This window comes from Sinocyclocheilus rhinocerous, unplaced genomic scaffold (genome assembly GCF_001515625.1).
Source record: "Sinocyclocheilus rhinocerous isolate Xijiao unplaced genomic scaffold, SAMN03320098_v1.1 scaffold1406, whole genome shotgun sequence".
NCBI classification, from domain to species: Eukaryota; Metazoa; Chordata; class Actinopteri; order Cypriniformes; family Cyprinidae; genus Sinocyclocheilus; species Sinocyclocheilus rhinocerous.
Genome location: NW_015647095.1, coordinates 716,032 through 737,261, shown reverse-complemented (window position 1 = coordinate 737,261; position 21,230 = coordinate 716,032). Strand labels below are relative to the sequence as shown.

Below are 21,230 nucleotides of genomic sequence, written 5' to 3'. Positions count from 1 at the left end.
CTGGGGAAGGTGGAGGGTTTCAGAGAAACTCAGAAAGCGCGCTGCAAGAATCTCAAGTGAATGCTAGCCAGCCATATAAATGCAAGGCAGTAAGCTCATTGGTTGCATATGCACCATGAACCAATCAGCTTGTGCCAAGTCGTTTAACTCTCTGAATATCATCAGTTATGTTAACAACCTGTCAGCCTGCGCCATCTAGAGTTTCATGACTGAACAATATATAATTTTCATTTCTGGGTGAACTATCTCTTTAAACACTATGCCTTATCAGGAAAGAGTCGCTTGAATGTGACTCTAGCTGGGAGAGTGTGGCCAGTGTGTCAGTAGTCAGCATGAGGGTATTTAACATGCTTGGCCATATGTTTGACCTCTCTACGATCGGTAGCTTCAGGCCTCGAGGTCTGCATGAGGTCACCGCAGGTGTGAAGCAGATGTGGAGAACAACACTGATTCAGGTGTCCTAAAAGGCAACAAACACTGGCCTGTCAGTAATCAAAAGCCTGCAGTCTGTTTGTTGATGGCTTACTGCAGGTACAGTATAAAGAACCCATCTTAAACGCAATAGGTGTCATTTTTCAGTGTTACAACACTTTCTACTCCATCTATCCATCATTCTATTCATCATATGGATGGGTGCCTTGTCAGTCTTATAGCAAAGTGTAGTCTATTTATTTAGAAACACACTAAAAACCCAAGTGAACATGTGTAAAGATACAATAGGATGCAGAGCAGTATTCAAAAACCTAGATACACAGAAACCCAACATTCCCATATCTCAATTCACTCAATGTGAATTTTGATTGTGGTGTTGGATAACAGAGATCGAAAGATTCAATATATTTTTTCTTCGTCTACCGTTCTTCACATATTGAGGTATTGTGTTCCACATGAGCCGCACTGTCCAACTGTGAAATAATAGGGGAAGTGATGTCATCAAACGCTGCTGTCTTCAAAAGACAAGGGTGGCTGGGAAGCAGGACTCTTTGATGTGGCCCCCGGAGGGGTCGCTAGCCAGCCTGCTATAGAGAACAGAGCTGGAGTCTTCAGAGAGATGGGCCCTGGGCTCTGCCGATCCCCATTCACCCACCCACACCCACACGCGCCGTGATCAATAGTGAGTCTTAATCAATCTCAACAATGCCTCACCCACTCCTCTCTTCCTTAACCTCTGCCCCGCCACAGACAGACAGAGCAGTTTAAAAGAGTGTGTGATGTGCATGTGTGCAAGCGTTCACACAAAACAAAAAATACCGATTTTTACAGTTGCTTGCCGGTGCAAAACCCACTACCATGATGCTTAGGCTTTCTAAGTGGTTGTAAGGGCATTTGTAGGGTGCTCTGGTGCTTGGATATGGCTCAAACTCCAATCCAAGCATGTATGACTTTTTTTCTTTCAAACAACATTGGACCCCATTGACATTCAATGTTTGGACAACATTTTTTCAAAATATCTTTTTGTATGTTCCACAGACGAAAGAAAGTCACTCAGGTTTGGAACGACATGAGTAAATGACTTGTGAACTATCACTTTAAAATTAGATAAAAACAAATAATTAAGCCTCTTAGTAGTCTGTAGTTCCCCTTCAGGAACTCGAGCTGCATCGAGATTCGCTTTGGGGAACGCCCCTGCGTGATGCATCTACCCCAGGTTCCCAAGTTCTCTCTTCGTGATGTGCTCATCTGATACACACACAGGCAGGGACTTGGTAGTATGGCGCAGTGGGTATTCTCGTTCCCAAAGCGAATCTCGACGCAGCTCGAGTTCCTGAAGGGGAACGTCTCTAGGTTCCCTCGGGGAACCATGGTTACATACGTAACCTAGAGACGTTGCCTTAACAAGCACCACTAATCATAATGAGAAACAGTAAATTAGCTAATAAAGTAACATGGTGATAAAAGAAACAAAACAATATAAAAGAACAACTTCAATTTGACCACAAACATTGCTGTGGATAAACAGGTTCAGCACGACTCTGCTCCTCTCGCCCCTCTCCAGTCCATTTTAATTGGCTGAGTGCTCTTGCTATGAATTGATGAGGAGAGGAAGGACTCGGCAGGGAGCGTTACAGAGCATTACTTTAACAACGCACCTGCCTCATACGGAGAAAATCAGTTCATACTGAAATAATTAAGGCAGTAGAAAAGGCATCAATCAAGCTACTGAGCATGTGCAGGAAACCACCACAGGATGAGACCTCCGCTCCATTTGGTATCGTCTGGGGCCTACGGGCTAATTTGTTTACATCCATAATACATTCAAAGGATTTATCTAACTTGCAAATGAGCCTTCATTTACTGGTCCGAGAGGTACTGTGGAGTGCAGGGAGCAGTGGATAAAGAGAGGAAAGGTGTGGAGTAGGAACAGCTGGCAGGGCAGGGAAAGGAGAAGGGCGGAGGCGGATTTAACCCTTCGTCGCCCTGACGAGAGCTTTCTGGGTCATCAGTGCTTTGCGCAGGCATGTGAGTGTTTTAACAAACACGTATCGCATCTGGTTGGATCAGGCTTGGATGGTGGCCATACATGAGCGCTGTCTACTGAAGTCAAAGGTCACACGGACAATCCCTGGACCGCTTTCAAGGACACTGTCTAAAAGTGACAACTCCATAACAGATTGTCTTGTGTCCAGACACACTCTGATCATATGCCAATGCCAGAATGACAAAAGGTATGTGTGTGTGAGGACGGCCTGCTCCCCGAAGAGAAGCATAAATGGCTGGTAAAAGGTCTTCTCAACACTGCTGCAGGGGCTGTTGAGTCAGTGCCCTCTCTGCAATGATATGGTCAGGAAGTGTTTTCTGTGGACTGCTGCTAGAGACACAGCTTCAACCAGTGACCTGAAAGCAGATGGCCATGTTTGTTGATGGAAATCCAATTACATTAGATATGACAGAAGTATGCACTGGTCTCAAACTTCAAAAAGGTGCAAAAACACCATACAAGCAGTCTTGTGTGCTATACAATACAATAGGATTTTCACGAGTTCACACTTACATATAATTAGCTGAAGTATAGTAATGCATATTAGGCGTGCTGTCCGGGGAAGGGCTCCGAGCTCAGGAATGGCCCGAACCCAGAGTACTCCCCCCGTATAAGTGTAGTTAGAACTCGAAGTGAGGAGATCGGGCGGTGGAGGGATGCTGATAAACCATCGATGGATAGAGGTAAGTCTGCTGTATTTATACCTCTTGGTGTTGATTAACTTGAGTGCACTCCTCTTGTGTTAATTAGGCTAAGTATCTGCCATGCTCCTCCCGAACTTTGTTAATAAAACATCATGTGTGAGAAACAGATTAAAATTGTGCAAAAGAGAAGCCTGATGTCTGTTTCATGAACTAGTCATTCTTTTATAAATCAGTGAATCACAAAAACAGAACTGTAGGATTTGTTGGTGAATTAGACTCTCAAGTTGAACTCACAGACTCAATCCGGTTGTGGTGGTTCCTGAGTTAAAAGCTCATCGGATGGGAAGATTATCAGCAAATTACAACAATTTTAGTCTGTTCCTTACACAAATCAATTGTATTACTTCAAGAATATCTCACCAGTCATATGGACCACTTTTTGATACGTTTATGCTGTTTTGGAAACTGAAAATTGTCATAATTTGCTGTTCCTAACCTGTATGACATTCTTTCTTCTGCAGAACACAAAAGAAGATGTTTTTGTCCATACAATGCAAAAACAACATTGGATGCCATTTTTCCCTAGACATTTTCAGAACTGTTGTGTTCCGCAAAAGAATGTAACTCACACAGGTTTAGAAGATGAGTAATTGATGAACAAACTTTCATTTTTCAGGAAACCTATCCCTTTAATATATTTGAAATGAAAGCGAAAATAAACGGCTAGTGGCTGAGAGAGCGATGGAGTCTAGAGGTTCATGAGAGGAGAGAGGGAAAGTAGCTGGTGTGCTGTTTACATGTGTGCGAGCATGTGTATGAAAAAGGGTCAGAGAGCCAGAGAGAGTGTTTTGTGGGAAGAGGACAGCAGATCTAAGGATCCTCAGAACTGCAGTGAAGCCGAACTCATGCTGAGATTCAGTCCTAGAAATGGAGAGGCTTCGGGCAAAACATTCACATTGCTGCTAAACCATCGACACACACACAAACTGTGATCTCAAGATGTAAACCTGCTCTCTTATACCTTTTTGACCACTTGCAGAACCATATCAACCCAAACCCAGCACATACGCTAAACATATGTAACGACTGTGTTCTCCCAGATGTCTGTGTCTCCACCCACCTCAGTCTTCTCCGTCTGAACGGATGGGGTCAGTGTCGCCCTACGAACACACACGCTCCTGTGCAAATGCTGAGCCAATATCTTACATAGATATGGCAAGGGCACTGATGAGAGAGCGCAAGAGGGACAGAGAAAGAGAGACAGAGAGGATAAAGGAGAAAAAAAAATCAATACCATATCTCAACACTAAGCACAAACCAAGCCAAAGCAGCAGGAGTGTGCAGCTTGCTACATAAACTGGACAGCTTCATCAGGCTTCTTCAGCACACCAAACACACAGTATTTCCTTTAATTTCAGGCAGGCTTAGGAAAGAGTGTGCATGTGCCTGCTGGGAAAGTGGTGCTGGGTGTTGGTTGGCACGCGGAACGGAGGATCTAATGCCGCACCTCCATTTCCCCTGTCCAAACACTCTTTTTTTCTCCCTCTCTCGCACACGCACACGCACACACACACACACACACATACACTGGCCGAGCCCTCAAAATACCCAGTCTAAAAATAGCCTGCAGGGAGGCGTCAGCCCGGCTATTATTATTACGCACACGTCCCGCCCACCCCTACCAAGGCAGGGGACCAGACTAATGCTTTTTCTGGAGCAGGCAATTAAAAAACTATTTGTCACCTGCCTAGCGCTGATGTTAGGGCCCCTGGCGCATGATTACAGGGGCCCCCTGATCAGACCGGCCCAGAGTTTAGATGGACAAATGAGAGACGGGAGGGAAGAGAGGGCTGATAGAAGGATGGGAAAGCAGGGAGCAGGCCTGGGAGGGTTCCTGATTTATACAGACAGGTTAATACCAGAGCAGCCAAGCCTCTGACTGCCACTGCCATCAGCAAGTCATGCAATATTTAAAGCCTGCCGAATTAGAGACGCTCGGCTTCAGGGGCCATGGCAAAAAATAGGATTGTATATGTCTGCAGGCCTCCGACGTTTTTGTAGTGTACTCACATATACATGTACATGTAGGGGTGTAGTAAAGTTTTTAAACCCACATTTTAGGAAATATAACTTTTACAGTCATTATCAGCTACAGGGTAACTTTTTTTAAGCATACTTTTTTTGTAATATTTCCAAAAATATGGTTATTACATTTAATCATTCTAATTGTCAATTAGAATTATGATTGTAATATAATCATTCCCTTACAATTTAATCATAATAAAAATAAACAGAAATAATGCTATTTTACTTAAGTTTTCAGTTTGCTTGGTATGAATAAATAAAAAAGTAGAAAAAGTTTGCACAGTATGAAGGAAAAAATAAGATAGTACTTCTGGGTAAACATTATATAATTATTATTTATGAGCCAAGCTTAAATATATATATATAAAGAAGACAGTCACATAAAACAATTTTAAGACCTTTCTGCAAACCTGGCTAGATACTGGGTGAATGTCACATAATTAATATTCATGAGTCAAGCTGACTTTTTTTTAGAAAGTTCCTACAGTATGTCCCTTCATACCTGGGCTCCCAGCTTCATTGTTATTGGAAGCAGGATGCGCACACATTTGAGACACGCACACAGAGATGCTAAGCTATTTGTCGCCTGTGGGATCAATAGCCCCAACTACAAAAGAAAGTAAGGTGTCGACAGATTCAAAGATGCACAAAAATCTAAAAACTAAACTAAATCTAAAAACTAATCTAAAAACTAAACCTACAGTATGTCCCTTCATACCTGGGCTCCCAGCTTCATTGTTATCGGAAGCAGGATGCGCACACATTTGAGACACGCACAGAGATGCTAAGCCATTGTCGCCTGTGGGATCAATACCCCCAACTACAAAAGAAAGTAAGGTGTCGACAGATTCAAAGATGCACAAAAGAGTGACAGAAAGATTCTTTTAAAGGCCCAGCTCCCCCACCAGCCGCTCAGAACAGAAACCTGGCATGTGTTTGATTGTTCCATTCATGCTATTGATTTGGCCACAATACAATTAACATTGCAAAGCGTCAATGTTTTGCAGACACCGCATACTGAGAGACAGCAGGTGCTATCTTGACACAATTCTGGATGTTATGGCAGCTGGCGGGACTCATAACCCAAACATTCCCTGACTGACTGAGGACATCCTCTTCCTCTTTATCATCATTAATGAGATGAAGACACATAAAAAAAGAACTGTTGGAGAATAAGAATAGAAAAAGGACCCAGTATGATTTTTCTGCAATGATTCTTAGTGGAAAATCAGCACAGTTCCGCAAAATGAATTTAAATATGGTAATATTTCTTAAACAGCAAGATAAAAACAAAGGACCTGTAAGATATGTAGGACTTTGTGAATGATGATCGTTCCAAATCTGCACAGATTCTGTGCAAGCTTGGTTATAGGTCTTGGAGAGTAACACCAAAGGCCCAAAGCTTTCTGTTTTATCATCCTCCATCATTTGTGAGGGTGCAAAGAGCACAGACGGTCCCCCAGGCCTTCTAACGAGCGATGGCGATGGACCAGTGAAAAAGGCCATCAAAGCTCTCTGGGCGTAGGGCAGTGTGCCAGACTCAGGTTCTGAGTACGGTTATGGTGGTAGTAAATAGCCCAGTGGAGGTAGTTTATGTGTCCCCGTGTGGCAAACCCCCCTCCCCATTCCAGCTCTGACACACCCTGCATTGCTAATTTACAAGGCAGCTCGTTAATGGTGTGTGATTTACAATGCTCATTTGAATCTTTGATCTCTGCCTGATGAAATCATCGCCTTACAGCAGCTATATACACACACATACACACGCAGAAACGCAAGCGCCACCCATACAGATTCCTTTCCTCACGCCATGTTCTCAGTGGTACAGTTTGAGGCAAATGACAAATAAATAAAACCATGCAAAATAAAACAAAGAAAAATCATGTTTAGGCCCTAAGATGACCAAATAAATAAAAAAGAAAATATTACATTATCTTTTTTTTAACCAAATTTAAAAATAAAATAAAATATGCAACAGTGGTGCTAATTTAGAGCGAATGAAATTGAAGATGCTTTACTTTTTAGAGAGGGATTTACCTTACAAACTGTCTAAGGCCCAATCCCAATTCTACCCCTTAGCCCTTCCCCTTTCCCCTACCCCTCCGTTTCGCGCGTTCACGTGAAGGGGTAGGGGTGTCTCAATTCTCTTTTGGTTGGAGGGGTAGGGGTAAGGGGAAGGGTCAGACAGCCCTTCAAACGAAGATTTTTCGGGACCACACTTCAAACGAAGGGGTATGAATTATCTCAGCGTAAACCGGCTTCAGCGGCAACATGGCTGCCCGAGAGAACAAAAAGACACAAATGTAAGCATTTTTTGGCATTAATAAAGATTTTAACGAAAAGTAATCCTTTGTATGTTGATGAGCCTGGGCTTGTACGATGGGCTCGAGATCGATATGACAGTGAATAGACTGGAATTTGGGGCGGAAAAAGGGAGAAAAACATCACCTTCACAACATTCCCTTCCCTTTCTCTCCCTCTCCACCACTCTTTCCGTCTTCTCTGTCTAGGATTTCTCTCAGTGATGAGGAAATCAGAATGTCAGACTTCACCAGAGCTAATTGGGCCTCTGATGTGTAATCAGTGCTGGACAAATGCGACAGTTCTGGTCATTAGCTGCAGCAACGCAAGTTATGTGTCGAAACGTTACAACGCACTCCTGAATAACACCCGGCGAATGGCGGGCCGTGCACACGCTCGTAAAAGCGGCCGTCTGCCAACTGGCCGTACTGTGTCCTATTGATCTGCCTTTGCTCACAGCCTGCTGCCATCTGACACTTGCGCACACACACAAACACACACACACACACACACACAGAAATTAGAGGCAGCGCATCAAAAAGGCCCACAGTCTGGGCCCAATCACACAGGCCTGTCCCTGGCTTTAGAAAACACGAATCTAAAGCAGGGAAGGTCTGAGCTGTGCCAACCCACCTCTGAGGGACATGCAGGCCCTGTGTACACCTGGTATTTAGATATATCACGGGTGATCTGATCAGTAGTGGTCAGCTGAGACACATGGTAGGAAAAAAACACATCTCCTGAATTTTTGTGTATGGATTTTGAGGGAAGCATCTCTAATTTTGGTAATACAAAAAAATGTACATTCACTGATTTTGTACATCTATTTTTTATGCATGCAGATTAAAATCTTTGGTTGTTGTTGCAAATTCTGCTGATATGTCAAGGTAATGTTGTCTAACTAGTTAACATAGATTAGATTTTGTTTAGTTACAAAGGACTTATGCACAGCTAAAAACTACAAAACAATCAGTAATGTTCCATATCTGAATTTATAATGGCCGCTACACAGCTATAAATTTGTGTGTGTGTGTGTATATATATATATATATATACATACATACACACATACACACACACACACAAATTTATAGCTGTGTAATTTACAACTATTGCTTATATATACACAGTATAGTAAAAAAGTTGTGAAAATTTTTTGATGATTTTTTTGTAATATTTACTAAAAATATATAATCTAGCAAATATGAAAACTTATTTATTTTTAAATGTTATTTTTTCATTTAATGTTTCAAATATAATGAAATCTAAAAAATACAAAATATTTTTTAGCAAATAATAAAACTTTTTTTGTTCAGTATTTTTTCTTCTTTAGGAACAAAAAAAGTGATTGAAACATCAATAAGCAGAAAAAATATATATTTTAAAATATAAATTTCTAGAAAATATAAAAATGCATTGCTAGTAAAAATTGATCATTAATTGATTATATTTTTTCTTCTTTAGGAACAAAAAAAGTGATTGAAACATCAATAAGCAGAAAAAAAATATATTTTAAAATATAAATTTCTAGAAAATATAAAAATGCATTGCTAGTAAAAATTGATCATTAATTGAAAGTGTTGTTAGTAAAAATGTTGGTAGGGCAAGAGGAAATCGAAACTTTTGAGCCAGCAGAAAAAAAAAATCCTTATTGTTAAGTCCTGATTTAGTGCCATCCTGTTTCAAGCAGATTGTCTAAAACTGACGTTAATACCAGGTGCAAACTCGGCCAACACAAAAACGAGTTAACCAGCCAACAGAGCGTAGCGCTCCCAGGCTCTCCAGACAGTGTCCTAATAGAAAAGCAGTGATCACGTTCAGATGCCCGTGACCTGCGGCCCATGAAGCGCCATCGGTGCCGTGTGATGCGGGCTGCTGAGTCTATAGGTAAGAGTTGGATTAACACAATAAGGCAGGTCAATCTCCCGCTCTAATGTCCCAGACGCACAGAGGGAAACGGCTGGACACACACGGCTGCCAGCGGCCGGCGCTCAATAACTGGTTGAATGTCAGTTTGGCTCACCAGCAGACTCCTGCCCTTTCACAGAGCTCTGAATTATTAAGCAGCCATCTCACATCCTGGCTCTCTCTCTCTCTGCTTGGTGTCCACGTGAACAGCTTCTGTATGGGGGAGAGGCAGTAACATGGAGGATCTATCAAGGAAATGAGCAATAATGGGGAAAGCGGTATGCAAAACAGTCTTAAAGGAAGTTTGGAGAGGGGACGATCAGAGAAAGCCCCAGATACACACTGGCCCACAGCAGCAAGACACATAGACAGAGACAGAGAGAAGGAAAAGTTCATTTTCGTTCACTCTGCCGCTGGTCAGTGACCCTTAATATGAAGGAAGTCTCTCTCAATGGGAGAGCAATGTTCTGACCTGACTGAAGAGCTGATGGGGTCAGGAGGAGAAGAGTGTGTGATGAGTGAAGGAAAGAGAGTGCGAGAAGTTTAAAAGGTGGGTGATGGAGGACTAAATGTTATTTCTGCTTACACACTCTCTTACATCTCACATATTTACAGTCATTCTTTATCCTACATAAAACTATCCTTAAAAGAATAGTTCACCCAAAAATGTAAATTCTGTCTCATTCATGCACCCCTCACATCCTTCCAAACCTTTGGAAAGACTTTGGCTAACATTTGAAACACAAATTAAGTTTTAAGCTTCCAAGTTTACAGTATGTGATGTGCTTTATGTATGTGTTTTTATATGTTAATAAAAGCCTAAATGAAATCTGTTCATCATATTAAATTATTGTCTCTCTTCACAATACTTTATATGATTGATTGTTTTACGTCACCTTTTGGATCTTCTAAGTTTTGGTTACCTGGAATTCAAAACACAAATTAAGATATTTTTTTAAAGAAACCTAAGTCTTACGGCTTTGGAACAACATGAGGGTGAATAAATGATAATGCTAAAGCTTACAGAAATATTTGTTTGATCAAGATTTGAACTTAAAGGGATAGTTCACTCAAAAATTAATATTCTGTAATTTACTCACCTGTCAAGTCGTTCCAAACCTGTATAACCTTCTTTCTTCAGGAGATCACAAATGAAAGTATATTTCTGTTACAAATGTTTTTGACTACACAATGAAAACCAAAGGAGATAAATTTAACATTGAACCCCACTGACTTTCATTGCATGGACCAAAAAACACTAAGACATTTCTCAAAATATCTTTTGACGTTCCATGGAAGAAAAAGGCTTTTAGGTTTGGATTAACTTAAGTCAGTAAATGATAACAGAATTTGTTTTTTGGGTGACCTATCCCTTTAAGACTACAAACATGCAGTTCACAGATACTGTACATATGTTACATGCATTTTTTTGCTGTTGCCCATAAACAAACAACTGTTAGCTCTGTCATATCAGAAGCTGACCTAAGAGTCAGCTAACCATAGAAGAACACAGGTTAAGATTATGCCTTTAGCGCCCCTTGTGGCAATGATGACAAAGTAACACTTACTTGCGGCATTTTTCAGAATGCAACAGCGCATGAAATAGGGCTTGCATTGCAGGAACTGTTTGTAAGAATTTGGGCCTAAACATAACTCTAAAAACTGACTGATTATGAAGGATTTTGATCTAGGAATATGTCCTACTACGCGAAATAATGTTAGAAATTTTAATATGTTAAGGTTAATATGCTAAGTGTGTGAGAAGGGCTACACAATACACGTGCACTGTGTGTAAGATGGGTGAGTGTGAGTCGGAGAGTGTGTAAGACAGAAGCTGTGGGCCGAGATGGATGGAGATGAGAGCGCGGGCTACTGGGACAGCTGACGCACAATGACGGGAAATTGGACCGCTGCTATGATGAAGAGCAGGTGGAGGCAGGTGTGGGAGAGGGAGACGCTGATGTTTACGGATGAGGGGATCGTTATAGAGGAGGTCCCACGTGCTCTACTCTGATGTGGCCTTATGTAGCACTGACACAGCAGCTCCGCGGGAGACTGAGAGCTTGTGCCAAAACCACAAATAATGGTGAGAAGCTGAGAGAAAACCTGTAAAAAAGAGCAACAGAGAACTCTTAACGTCCGATCACGGTGAAGATTCATGTCATGAGAAAGTTTCTGAGGTTTTTGCTTTTGTTTTTTGTCTTTATGTATTGAGTCATTCAAAATACAACCAGCAGTTTATACAAATAATGACTTGAATACTTATTTATTTATAATGAACAATCAATTTCTAAAAAAAGCTATTTTGATATTTTCTGAAGGGCTTAAAGTGAAAAATTGTCTGGATGGAGATTGTAGATGAAATTTTTTGAAATGAGTATACATATAAAGTTTGTCATAATCTTTTGAATAAGCACTAATAAAATAGTAAATCTTATCAAGTATTAAACAATAATTATCATTAATATCTGCAAAGGTCAGTAAGTTTTTAAAAATACATTTTCATATTTTTATAAAAATGTACATTCTGCTCAGGTATAATGAAGTAACCCTGAGAAAACTTGACATTCATGACTAAAAAATTCATAACACCTGTAAAAAAATATATATTTTTAAATATAAAATTGTAATAAAAAGATATAATATATACATATTACAAGAGTTAAAGTTTTATGTCAACAACTCCATGTGCACCTTAGAGGCATTATTCCCTAAAATAATGATGAAAATGCAGAGAAAATAGCTGAAATGGCAAGAAACAGCAATAAGACATAGTTTGCAAAAGTTAACGTTTACTCTGCCCAGATCAAATTATTCATTGGCAGCTAGCCATATGCAGTAGCTGGACAAACCACAAAATCACCTACAAACTTATATCCAGAATAGTTTAACATTTTACATTTTATAGGTTTTAGATGTTGACTTTCAGCAGGCTGAAGGGACGTACACAACATTTGTTATTTTGTACGGGGCTTCTGCAGCATGTATGACCTAAATCAGTGTAGAAAGCTGGACGAGTCAAGAGGGCGTGTGAACGAACAGTGTCTGAATATTAATGCACAGTCCTGGACTGAGATCCATGTGAACGTGTGCGTTTTAAAGCAAGACACACTCTTGCCCTTCACACTTTAATGCCACTGTTTGTAAATACTCCTCCATCTGCCATTGTTTGGGCAAACTCAAATTAACCTGGAATAAGAGGATGCATTTTAATAAAGAAGAAAACACACCCATCAGCTTTTATAAAGCTCATAACCAGCATCCAAATATTCCTATACTGCATAATTCACACATCCAGGGCCAGCGACCAGACATAAAGATTCAAACTCCTATTCACCTATTCTCTTACAGTAGACGCAAGCCACGAGTCCTAAGACTTCTCAATCAATACTCAGCCGCTGATCCATGCGACAGCATAAACTTTCAACTTACCACATCGGCACCTCATAACAGACATTAATCCCACGACCCTGAAATCAATACACCATCATTTCTCTTTTGTGTATTCAGCACCCTAAACAATCCGGCAATAACAAACACAAGCAAACACGGGCTGTATTAATGTCCCCATCCTTTAAAACAGTCTAATGAAGCTTTGTCTCATAAATGACTCTGTCTGGGAGCGTACGCAACGTTAAATATACATTACTCTGGTCCCTGGAAGTGTGCGGTCAGGGGCACGCTGAGCACACATTTGGTGTGGCTACACAAACAACTGGCTATGAATAAATAAATGCAGAGCAGTGCCTGTCCAGACAAAAAGGAAGAGTCTGCCTCACGCCTCGGGCTAATTTATGCCAGCCTATCGGCCACAAACAAGTAAAGGGAAGACGATGAGGTGAGGGGGTTCAGCTCATCAGATAGGTCAGAAAATGGAAATGCAATATTGATCTTTAAAGCACGATGCGTGCATGCCAGGGTCGACATTTAGGTAACAGTGCAATTTCAAAGCACGCCACGAAGCTTTGAAATGAAAGCAAGTCTGTAAAGTGCGCTTCTTGTGGAACACCTGAATAACTGATCACAGTTTAACAAGTTTTCAGCATCACGGACAGCTCCTGACACGCCGGTGCTCTATGCCAAATTTAGTGGGTCTGACAGGTGGTGTGTATAAGACAGATCGTGAAGAGAAAAAGAGAGCATCCATCTCTCTTTCTATATGAGCATGCTTGTTTATTTTAATGAGCATGTATGTGAAGTGGGACAGGGAGATGTATACTGGAATACATGGTCCTCAATGGAGAAGCCATACCTTGCCATCAATCATGGGGAGAAGGCTCGGGAGGGAAGGTGGAAGACAGAAACGGGGAGAGAGATAAACAGAGAGAGAGACATGGGGATGGAGGCGGTTGCAGGTTTGCTGCCAGTCTCTTGATTAATCTGGACAATATTCTGTCTTATGAGTCATTTCATTCCCTAACATAGCAGAGCTCTCCTCTTGCACAATAAAGAGGTCTCGGCAAAGGCTATTGACCACTTTCTAAAGATCTGCCAGCCTGGAAGACAAATGAAGTGTGGCCTCACATTCAGTCGTATTAATATAATAATGATATCCGGGTCTGCGTCCCTGGCCGCCACACCTCAGCCCCGTAATGTAGGATTAGATGAAGAAGGAGAGCTGAGGAATTACATTCGATTAGCACTAAACAAGAGAATGAGCGATTAAATCAATCAAGTGCGGGACCGGGACAGTCACAGAGGGAGTGTGTGTGTGTGTGTGAGAGAGAGAGAGAGAGAGAGAGATAATATGCCCTTAACACCTCAAATCTCCAAAGAGTCATTCCCTCTCCCAGACAGTCTATTCTGCGTGAGTGAGAACTTTTCAGAAGGGCCAACGAGGTGCAAAGCATTCTGGGAAAATTGGCGATAATACGTCCCCTCAGCAGATCTCTGCCGTTATGCAGAGCGAGAAGAGCAGAGCTGCGCAATACCACCGAGACATGCCTGGAAGAATGAGGCACTATCTGAGGGAAAAGTGTTTTAGAGGGAAGGAGTGCCGAGATTCCTCATAGGCTTCTTTTCTCATTACCTCCTCTCCTCCCCTGTCTTATTACTGAGACTTTTCTCAATAAAGAAGATCTGGACTGGATAAAAAGACAGCCACACTTGCAGTCTCTTTGCTCTCTGTACGCTTCCCTCTTCTTTCGCTCTCTCTCTGTGATCACATTCCCTGAAAATGTAGTTTTGTGTCATCGTTTGAGGCTTGACTGTGCATGGATTGGGTTATGTGCGTTTTTAGTGGCCATGCAACTTGGTGCGTGTGGCGTATAAATAGTGTAATAATAGTGTGAATCTGCACTCTGGGATGAAAGTGTTGCATAGACAGAATTCTGACAAAAACAAAAAACAAAAGGTCTGGTCCACATTAGCATCTAAATCTGGCTTAGGTGCCAGAATAGAGGCCCACTCACATGTAAAATGATCACCATGAGTTTGTTTCATATTTACACTTATGCTCAAAAGTTTGGGGTTGGTAAGATTTTTAAAAATGTTTTTGCAATAATTACCTATATGCTCACCAAGGATGCATTTATTTGATCAAAAACAGTAATATTGTGAAACATTTTAAATTTAAAACAACTTTTCTATTTGAACATACATATTTTAAAATGTAATTTATTCCTGTGATGGCAAAGCTGAATTTTCAGCAGTATTCAGTGTCACATGATCCTTCAGAAATATTTCGAACATGCTGATTCGGTGCTCAAGAAACTTTATTTTTAAGAAACTATAAACAGCTGTTCAAATTTATATTTTTGTGTTTCTTTGATAAATAGAAAGTTCAAAAGAACAACATTTATTTGAAATAGATTTTTTTTACTTGCCTTTACGGTCACTTTTGATCAATTTAATGTGGCCTTGCTGAATAAAAGTAATAATAATAATAAAAAGACTGACCCAAAGTTTTGATCAGTCATGCAATTTGGAAAAATGGATGTGCAGTGGACATACAGTACAGTTCAGCTCATAGTGAACTTACTAAATAAAGCAGCAGCTCAAACAAAACTCGAAATATCTTTTTTTTGATGACAAGCCTGGCAAAACCGATTAGATTTTTATGCAATATGTATCATCCAGTCAGCGAGCGGACACTGGGCGGTCCGTCTGAAGCTGAGACTACTGGGACACAGTGAGGGTGCTGCCAAGCCCCGGAGACTGATACCATATGTGTAAGACAAAGTCATGCTGGAACAACCTGCTCTATCCTGGACACAGACTCTGATCACCTGAAGCAGCAGTGAAGCAGAACATGAGTCAGCTCAGAGGATACTGAGAAAACACGGGGAGAGACTGAGAATAATATTTCTGAGAAAATGGAAATGTTGCTTCACAAGCTTTTACTTTCCTCTTTTCAAAGCCAGTAATAAGATGCTGCCGAATCATTAATGTTCTTCCAATTAAGAGCATTTTGTACCACAGTAACCCCTAGAAAACAGTGTTTTTAACTTTAATTAGTGACTGCTAAGTCAAATCGTTTAAATTTAGGGTTTGACATTTTCGGCTAGTGATTTGTGCTTGCTTTTTAATAAAAAATGTAATACTAATCCAGTTTATTGAATCAAATTGCTTTCTGATCAGAGTGAAATGTTTTTAGTTTGAAAAAAAGTTGTGCAACTGTTGTGTTTCATGATTGATGGTTGCTGTCACTTCTGAGTCCATCCCTAGTATATGTCCTAAAAGCATGAATATCTATCTTCTGTGCTCTTTTAAAGGCTTCATCTGCATGCGATTCCTCCCTAGACCTCTCCCTGTGCTGGGCTGTAGTTTCGAGGTTAGCTTTGATCAGTCGGTGAGCTCAGGCTCCAGTGGGCTGAGGGGCTACGTTTAATCTCCCTGCCTGTCTCCATTACAGCTGAATTACACTTGAAGGTGTGCTGCTTAGCTCCAAACGAAGAGGGGAAGAAGAAAATATATGATGGCTTCAGAAAAATAACAATAGGTAACTGAGTTCCTAACAGGTGTCCAAGTTTCTGGCAGTCTTACCTGTAAAAGCCAGTAGCACCTGCGGTGGAAGGTGGGGATGATGGAGGAGTGGACGTAACAGCCGTACAGACACTGGGGAAAGAAGCACACACAGAAACACATGGTTAGTAGAGAACACATTGGCTAAGTTTAACAAAAACAAGTTTATGGTAGGGTGTATGAGGGTCTGTCTCTCTGACAGTGTTAGACTTGAATAGAAAATACTATTCTTTAGAATAGTACTATTCTTTAGAATATCTTATTTTAACAGACTCTTCAACAGGTCTACTCTAAATACAACAACAACAATAAAAACCTAGAAAATACCTATTTATATATTTATAATTTATACAAAAGAGTCAGAAATGAACAGCAACATTGCTGGCATTAGCGACCCATACAGGTTGAGGAACGACACTCGCCCATGTGGCCAGGGAACGGACAGGACACTTAGAGGTCTGCCAGGGCTAGAATGAGTCATGTGATTTTGAGAAGACATCTGTGATGCTGTGCTGTTGCTGGGTGCCGGCTTTCCACCCAAACATATTGTTTGCAAGCACTCAAGCCAAAGAGCTTGGCTCTTTCTGGAATAAATCAAATATCCATTTCTATGGTTACGGCTCCTCTACAATGCACACAGGGAATATTTATTTACCTGCGGAGAATTGGAAAACAAAGCAGTCTTGGTGCATTCACACACACACACACTTGCATGGATGTATGCACACATATGCCTGCAGATACACACACACACCATGCACTATGAAATAATGGATTTTTTTTTAAGTTCTAAGGGAGGTTAAGGGCACCGTTATACTGCAATGACAAGCTAATGTGGAATATGATTAGGAATGTGTTCATTGTTGGCTGTGCGAGACTAAACCAACGTTAAAATCACAAAGTGTGCAAATGAAAACTACTGTATAGTTCAATTCAAGGTACAGGTATTTCTGTAGCACTCTTCACAATACCGTTTCAAAAGAGCTCTACAATAGATCAGAGCCTTGACAGTTCCTAACATGGTATACAGTAGATAGGAGGAGGATAAAACCTTAAGAGAAAACAAATCTCTGCAGGAGAAACTCACTCTCATCTGGTCAGTAAGACTGTTTCTACAAAGCCATTTTTTACATAGTATCACTGCTTTTGATTAAGCATAACAAAAAAACAAAGTTTGCAACTATACTCAAGATTTTAACATCAATATACTACATTCTATGGGTCCATACAAACCAATAATATGGATGTCTATTACCCAGTGTATACTGTTCCCCTTCAGGAACTTGAGCTGCGTCGAACACTTTGGGAACGGCCCCGGCGAGTCCCCATACTGAAGCATGTGTGAAATCAGTCCAATAGAAAAGCGAGACGTCACGAGCGGGGTGACGTGAGCAACCAGGAAGCATAAAGGCGCATCCGGCAAACGCACATGTTAGCTTCTGCTCTTCAGTGAGCGCGTCTGTGTATGTGTGTCTGTGTATGCAAAAAGCATTCAGTCAGTCAGGAATTACTCTGTATAGAAAGCGAGTTCAAAATGCCTAAGTGTAAAAGAAAATCTGTGGCGAACGGATGGCGTTTCAAGTCGTGTGTTCCTCCCTGCTCACGCTATCCCACGGGTGGGGATACACACGATTTGTGCGTTGTCTTTTTGGGAGCGGAGCATGCACGCAAGCAAAGTGTCGATTTGTGCGTCGTCTGTTTGGGAGCGGAGCATGCACGCAAGCAAAGTGTCGTGACCCGTACCCCACCCCGCGCAGAAAGATCAGTGGGTGGGTCGGTCGGGGTCCACTGAATAGAAAACGGATCTGCGGACCATTATTATGTCCAAGACGACCTCGGCCAAGCGGTCCTGACAATTCCACCGTCAGGACCCTGAGGGCAGCCCACCCTGGGGAGGAGAGGTACACACCTCAGTATATGGTGCCCGATCCTCCTCAGTGCCCTCAGGGAGCTTCACTGATACCCCTGCCACCCCCAGTGCTTCAGGGCTCAGTGGGCTCCCACGAGCAAATTTCCCAGCTGTCGCCCGGCGATGGTATGGCACTGGAAAGCTGGCCCCCTCAGATGAGGGTGCTAGAGCAGTCAGGTCGGTCATTCCCTTCTGGTCAACCACTTCAGGGCACCGAAGTGGCTCCTCTAGTGACACCAGAGGCCAGTCTCGAGAGACTGGTTCCCTTAGTAGACTTTCTGACAGCGTGGAAGCTTCTGCCAAATGTCTCACAATGGGTCCTGCACACTGTAGAGAGAGGTTACAGAATTCAGTTCGGTTCTCGTCCACCTCGCTTCAATGGGGTTATTCCTACATTAGTGGGCCCTGAGCAGGCTCTGGTATTGGAACAAGAAGTAGGAACTCTCTTGAGGAAGGAGGCCATAGAACGTGTTGTTGTGTTGAACTGGTTTGTCACGATAGATCTCAAGGACGCATACTTCCATGTATCCATCCTTTCTCAACACAGGAAGTTCCTGAGGTTTGCTTTCGGGGGCGAAGCATACCAGTATCTGGTTTTTCCGTTTGGCCTGTCTTTCACGAAGTGCATAGATGCTGCCCTGGCTCCGTTGCGACTCCAGGGCATCCACATACTCAATTACATCGACAATTGGTTGATATTAGCTCAGTCAGAGCAGATGGCGGCTTGGCATCGAGATGTCGTCCTCACCTATATGAAAGAGCTGGGGTTACAGCTAAACGTCAAGAAAAGTGTGCTTTCTCCGCTACAGAGAACCACTTATCTGGGCGTGGTGTGGGATTCGACAACGATGCAGGCATAGTTGTCTCCTGCTCGTATCAAAGTGATTCTCACAGCCGTGAGGAGAGTGAGGGAAGGCCAGTCACTCACTGTCAAAACTTCCACGATGGCGCCGCTGAGTTCGGATGCCGTCCAGGTCGCTCCACTACTTAATGATTACACTTGGATAAATGTGTGCTATTTGTGTTCATTTTGTGATTCTTGAGGTAGTTATATTGTGAGTTTGTGTTTTCTAAATGAGAACATGGTTAAACCTGTGCAAAAAGATGCTGTTCTTGTATAGAGTTTTACAGAAAACACTGAGCAAATTGGAACGTGTGTGAAAACAGGTGAAATGTGTTAAAAGTTTTGAGAAATGTGTCTTTGTTTCGAGAACTGTATGAATGGTTTGGAAAATTGTGCCAAATGAATCAGTTATAGTGTGTTAGCAATCGATAAATACTGTAAATATGGAAAACAGAAGCTCAAAAATGCAACGAGTTTGTTTTAATGCATCAAGCACACACATTTCAGCTTCAGTTATAACTTTAGTGATGCTCTTACCAGGGAGTGGATAAGTCGTATTACAATTAAATATTGAGTAAGAATTAGGACTATCAATTAATATTTTTTAATCAAAATAATTGCATGATTTGCTCATTAAATAATTAGTCGCAAATAATTCTATATCAATATTTGTTGAGAAAAAAGGAAACTCTCCAAATGCCCCAAATAACCAATAGGTAACAGCAGTGGCTGAAACAACTCCAGTTGTTCTACAGTTCACCTCCAACTCCATCACCCTGAACGTGGGAGCTCCACAGGGCTGTGTCCTGAGTCCTCTGCTCTACTCTCTCTACACACATGACTGCGTGTCTTCCCACAGCTCCACATCTATTATCAAATTTGCTGATGATACTGTGGTTCTGGGCCTCATTTCCAACAACAATGAGGCCGCATACTTGGATGAGGTAGAGAAACTCACATCATGGTGCCAGGACAATTGTCTTTCTATGAATGTGAGTAAAACTAAAGAGCTGATTGTGGACTTCAGGAAGAGACAGCAGTGGCCCTATACTCCTCTTATGATCAGTGGGATCATAAGAGGAGTATAGGAATATCTCCCCAGTGGAGAGGGTGAGCAGCTTCAAGTACCTTGGTGGAAACATCTCCGAGGACCTGACTTGGACTTCACACATCCAAACTCAGGTTAATAAAGCCAGGCAAAGACTGTACCATCTGCGACAGCTGAGAAAATCGATGCTTACGTGCCTTAGACATGTGGAAGAAACCTTGGTTCCTGTCTCAAGGCCTGTTGCTGGGGGTTCCTTGTCGTTGTGTAACGCTAATGAAAATTCAGGGTTTCGCCAGCAATCCTGAAAACTTTCTATTCAGGGGCCATAGAAAGTGTATTGACTCAGTGTATCTCAGTGTGGTATGGGAACAGCTCCAGTCAAGACTGCAAAGCCCTGCAGAGAGTAGTGCACTTAGCTGAGCGCATCTCAGGGTCTGCCCTCCCCTCTCTACAGGACATCTACCTCAAACGCTGCAAAAGCAGAGCTGCTAAAATCATCAAGGACTCCAACCACCCTGGTAACTGTCTTTTCATTTTGCTGCCATCTGGTAAGCGCTTCCGTAGCCTGATGGCAAAAACCGAGAGACTTAGGAGGAGCTTCTTCCCCCAGGCCATCAGGCTCCTAAACTCAAACTCAGTCTCTTAACACCAACATGACTTCACTTAATTATCAGTAAGACACTTAATATACTGACATTGCACCTTGCACACAGCAATTTCTGTAATATTTTATTTATTTACTTTTTTAACTCTATTGCTGCTATGTAACTACCCTGTACAACCTGTTTGCACATTCTTCTCTTGTACATTCCTGCTCATCTTAATATTTATTAAGTCTACAGTATACTGTCCTGCACATTTTATTTTATTCTTATTTTCTTACTTTTCCCATACCTATATTTATATATAATTTATACAATATAAGTTTGTATTCTTTAATAATTGCACTGTCCATGGAGCGGACCTGACTTACATTTCACTGCTGGTCATATATTCTCTATATAACCATGTATGTGACAAAAAAAAATCTTGAATCTTGAATCTTGAAA

General features: G+C 41.6%; 1 protein-coding gene across 6 annotated transcripts in view; it reads right to left on the bottom strand.

Annotated features, from left to right (window-relative positions):
- The window catches only part of LOC107708820 (calmodulin-binding transcription activator 1-like), a 390,706-nt gene that overhangs the window by 65,622 nt on the left and 303,854 nt on the right, over positions 1 to 21,230 (bottom strand). For all 6 annotated transcript variants that reach the window (XM_016513145.1, XM_016513146.1, XM_016513141.1 and 3 more), the window contains one exon: positions 16,402 to 16,473. In XM_016513145.1, the coding sequence (XP_016368631.1) occupies positions 16,402 to 16,473 (72 nt within the window). The remainder of the gene's footprint in view (positions 1 to 16,401; positions 16,474 to 21,230) is intronic.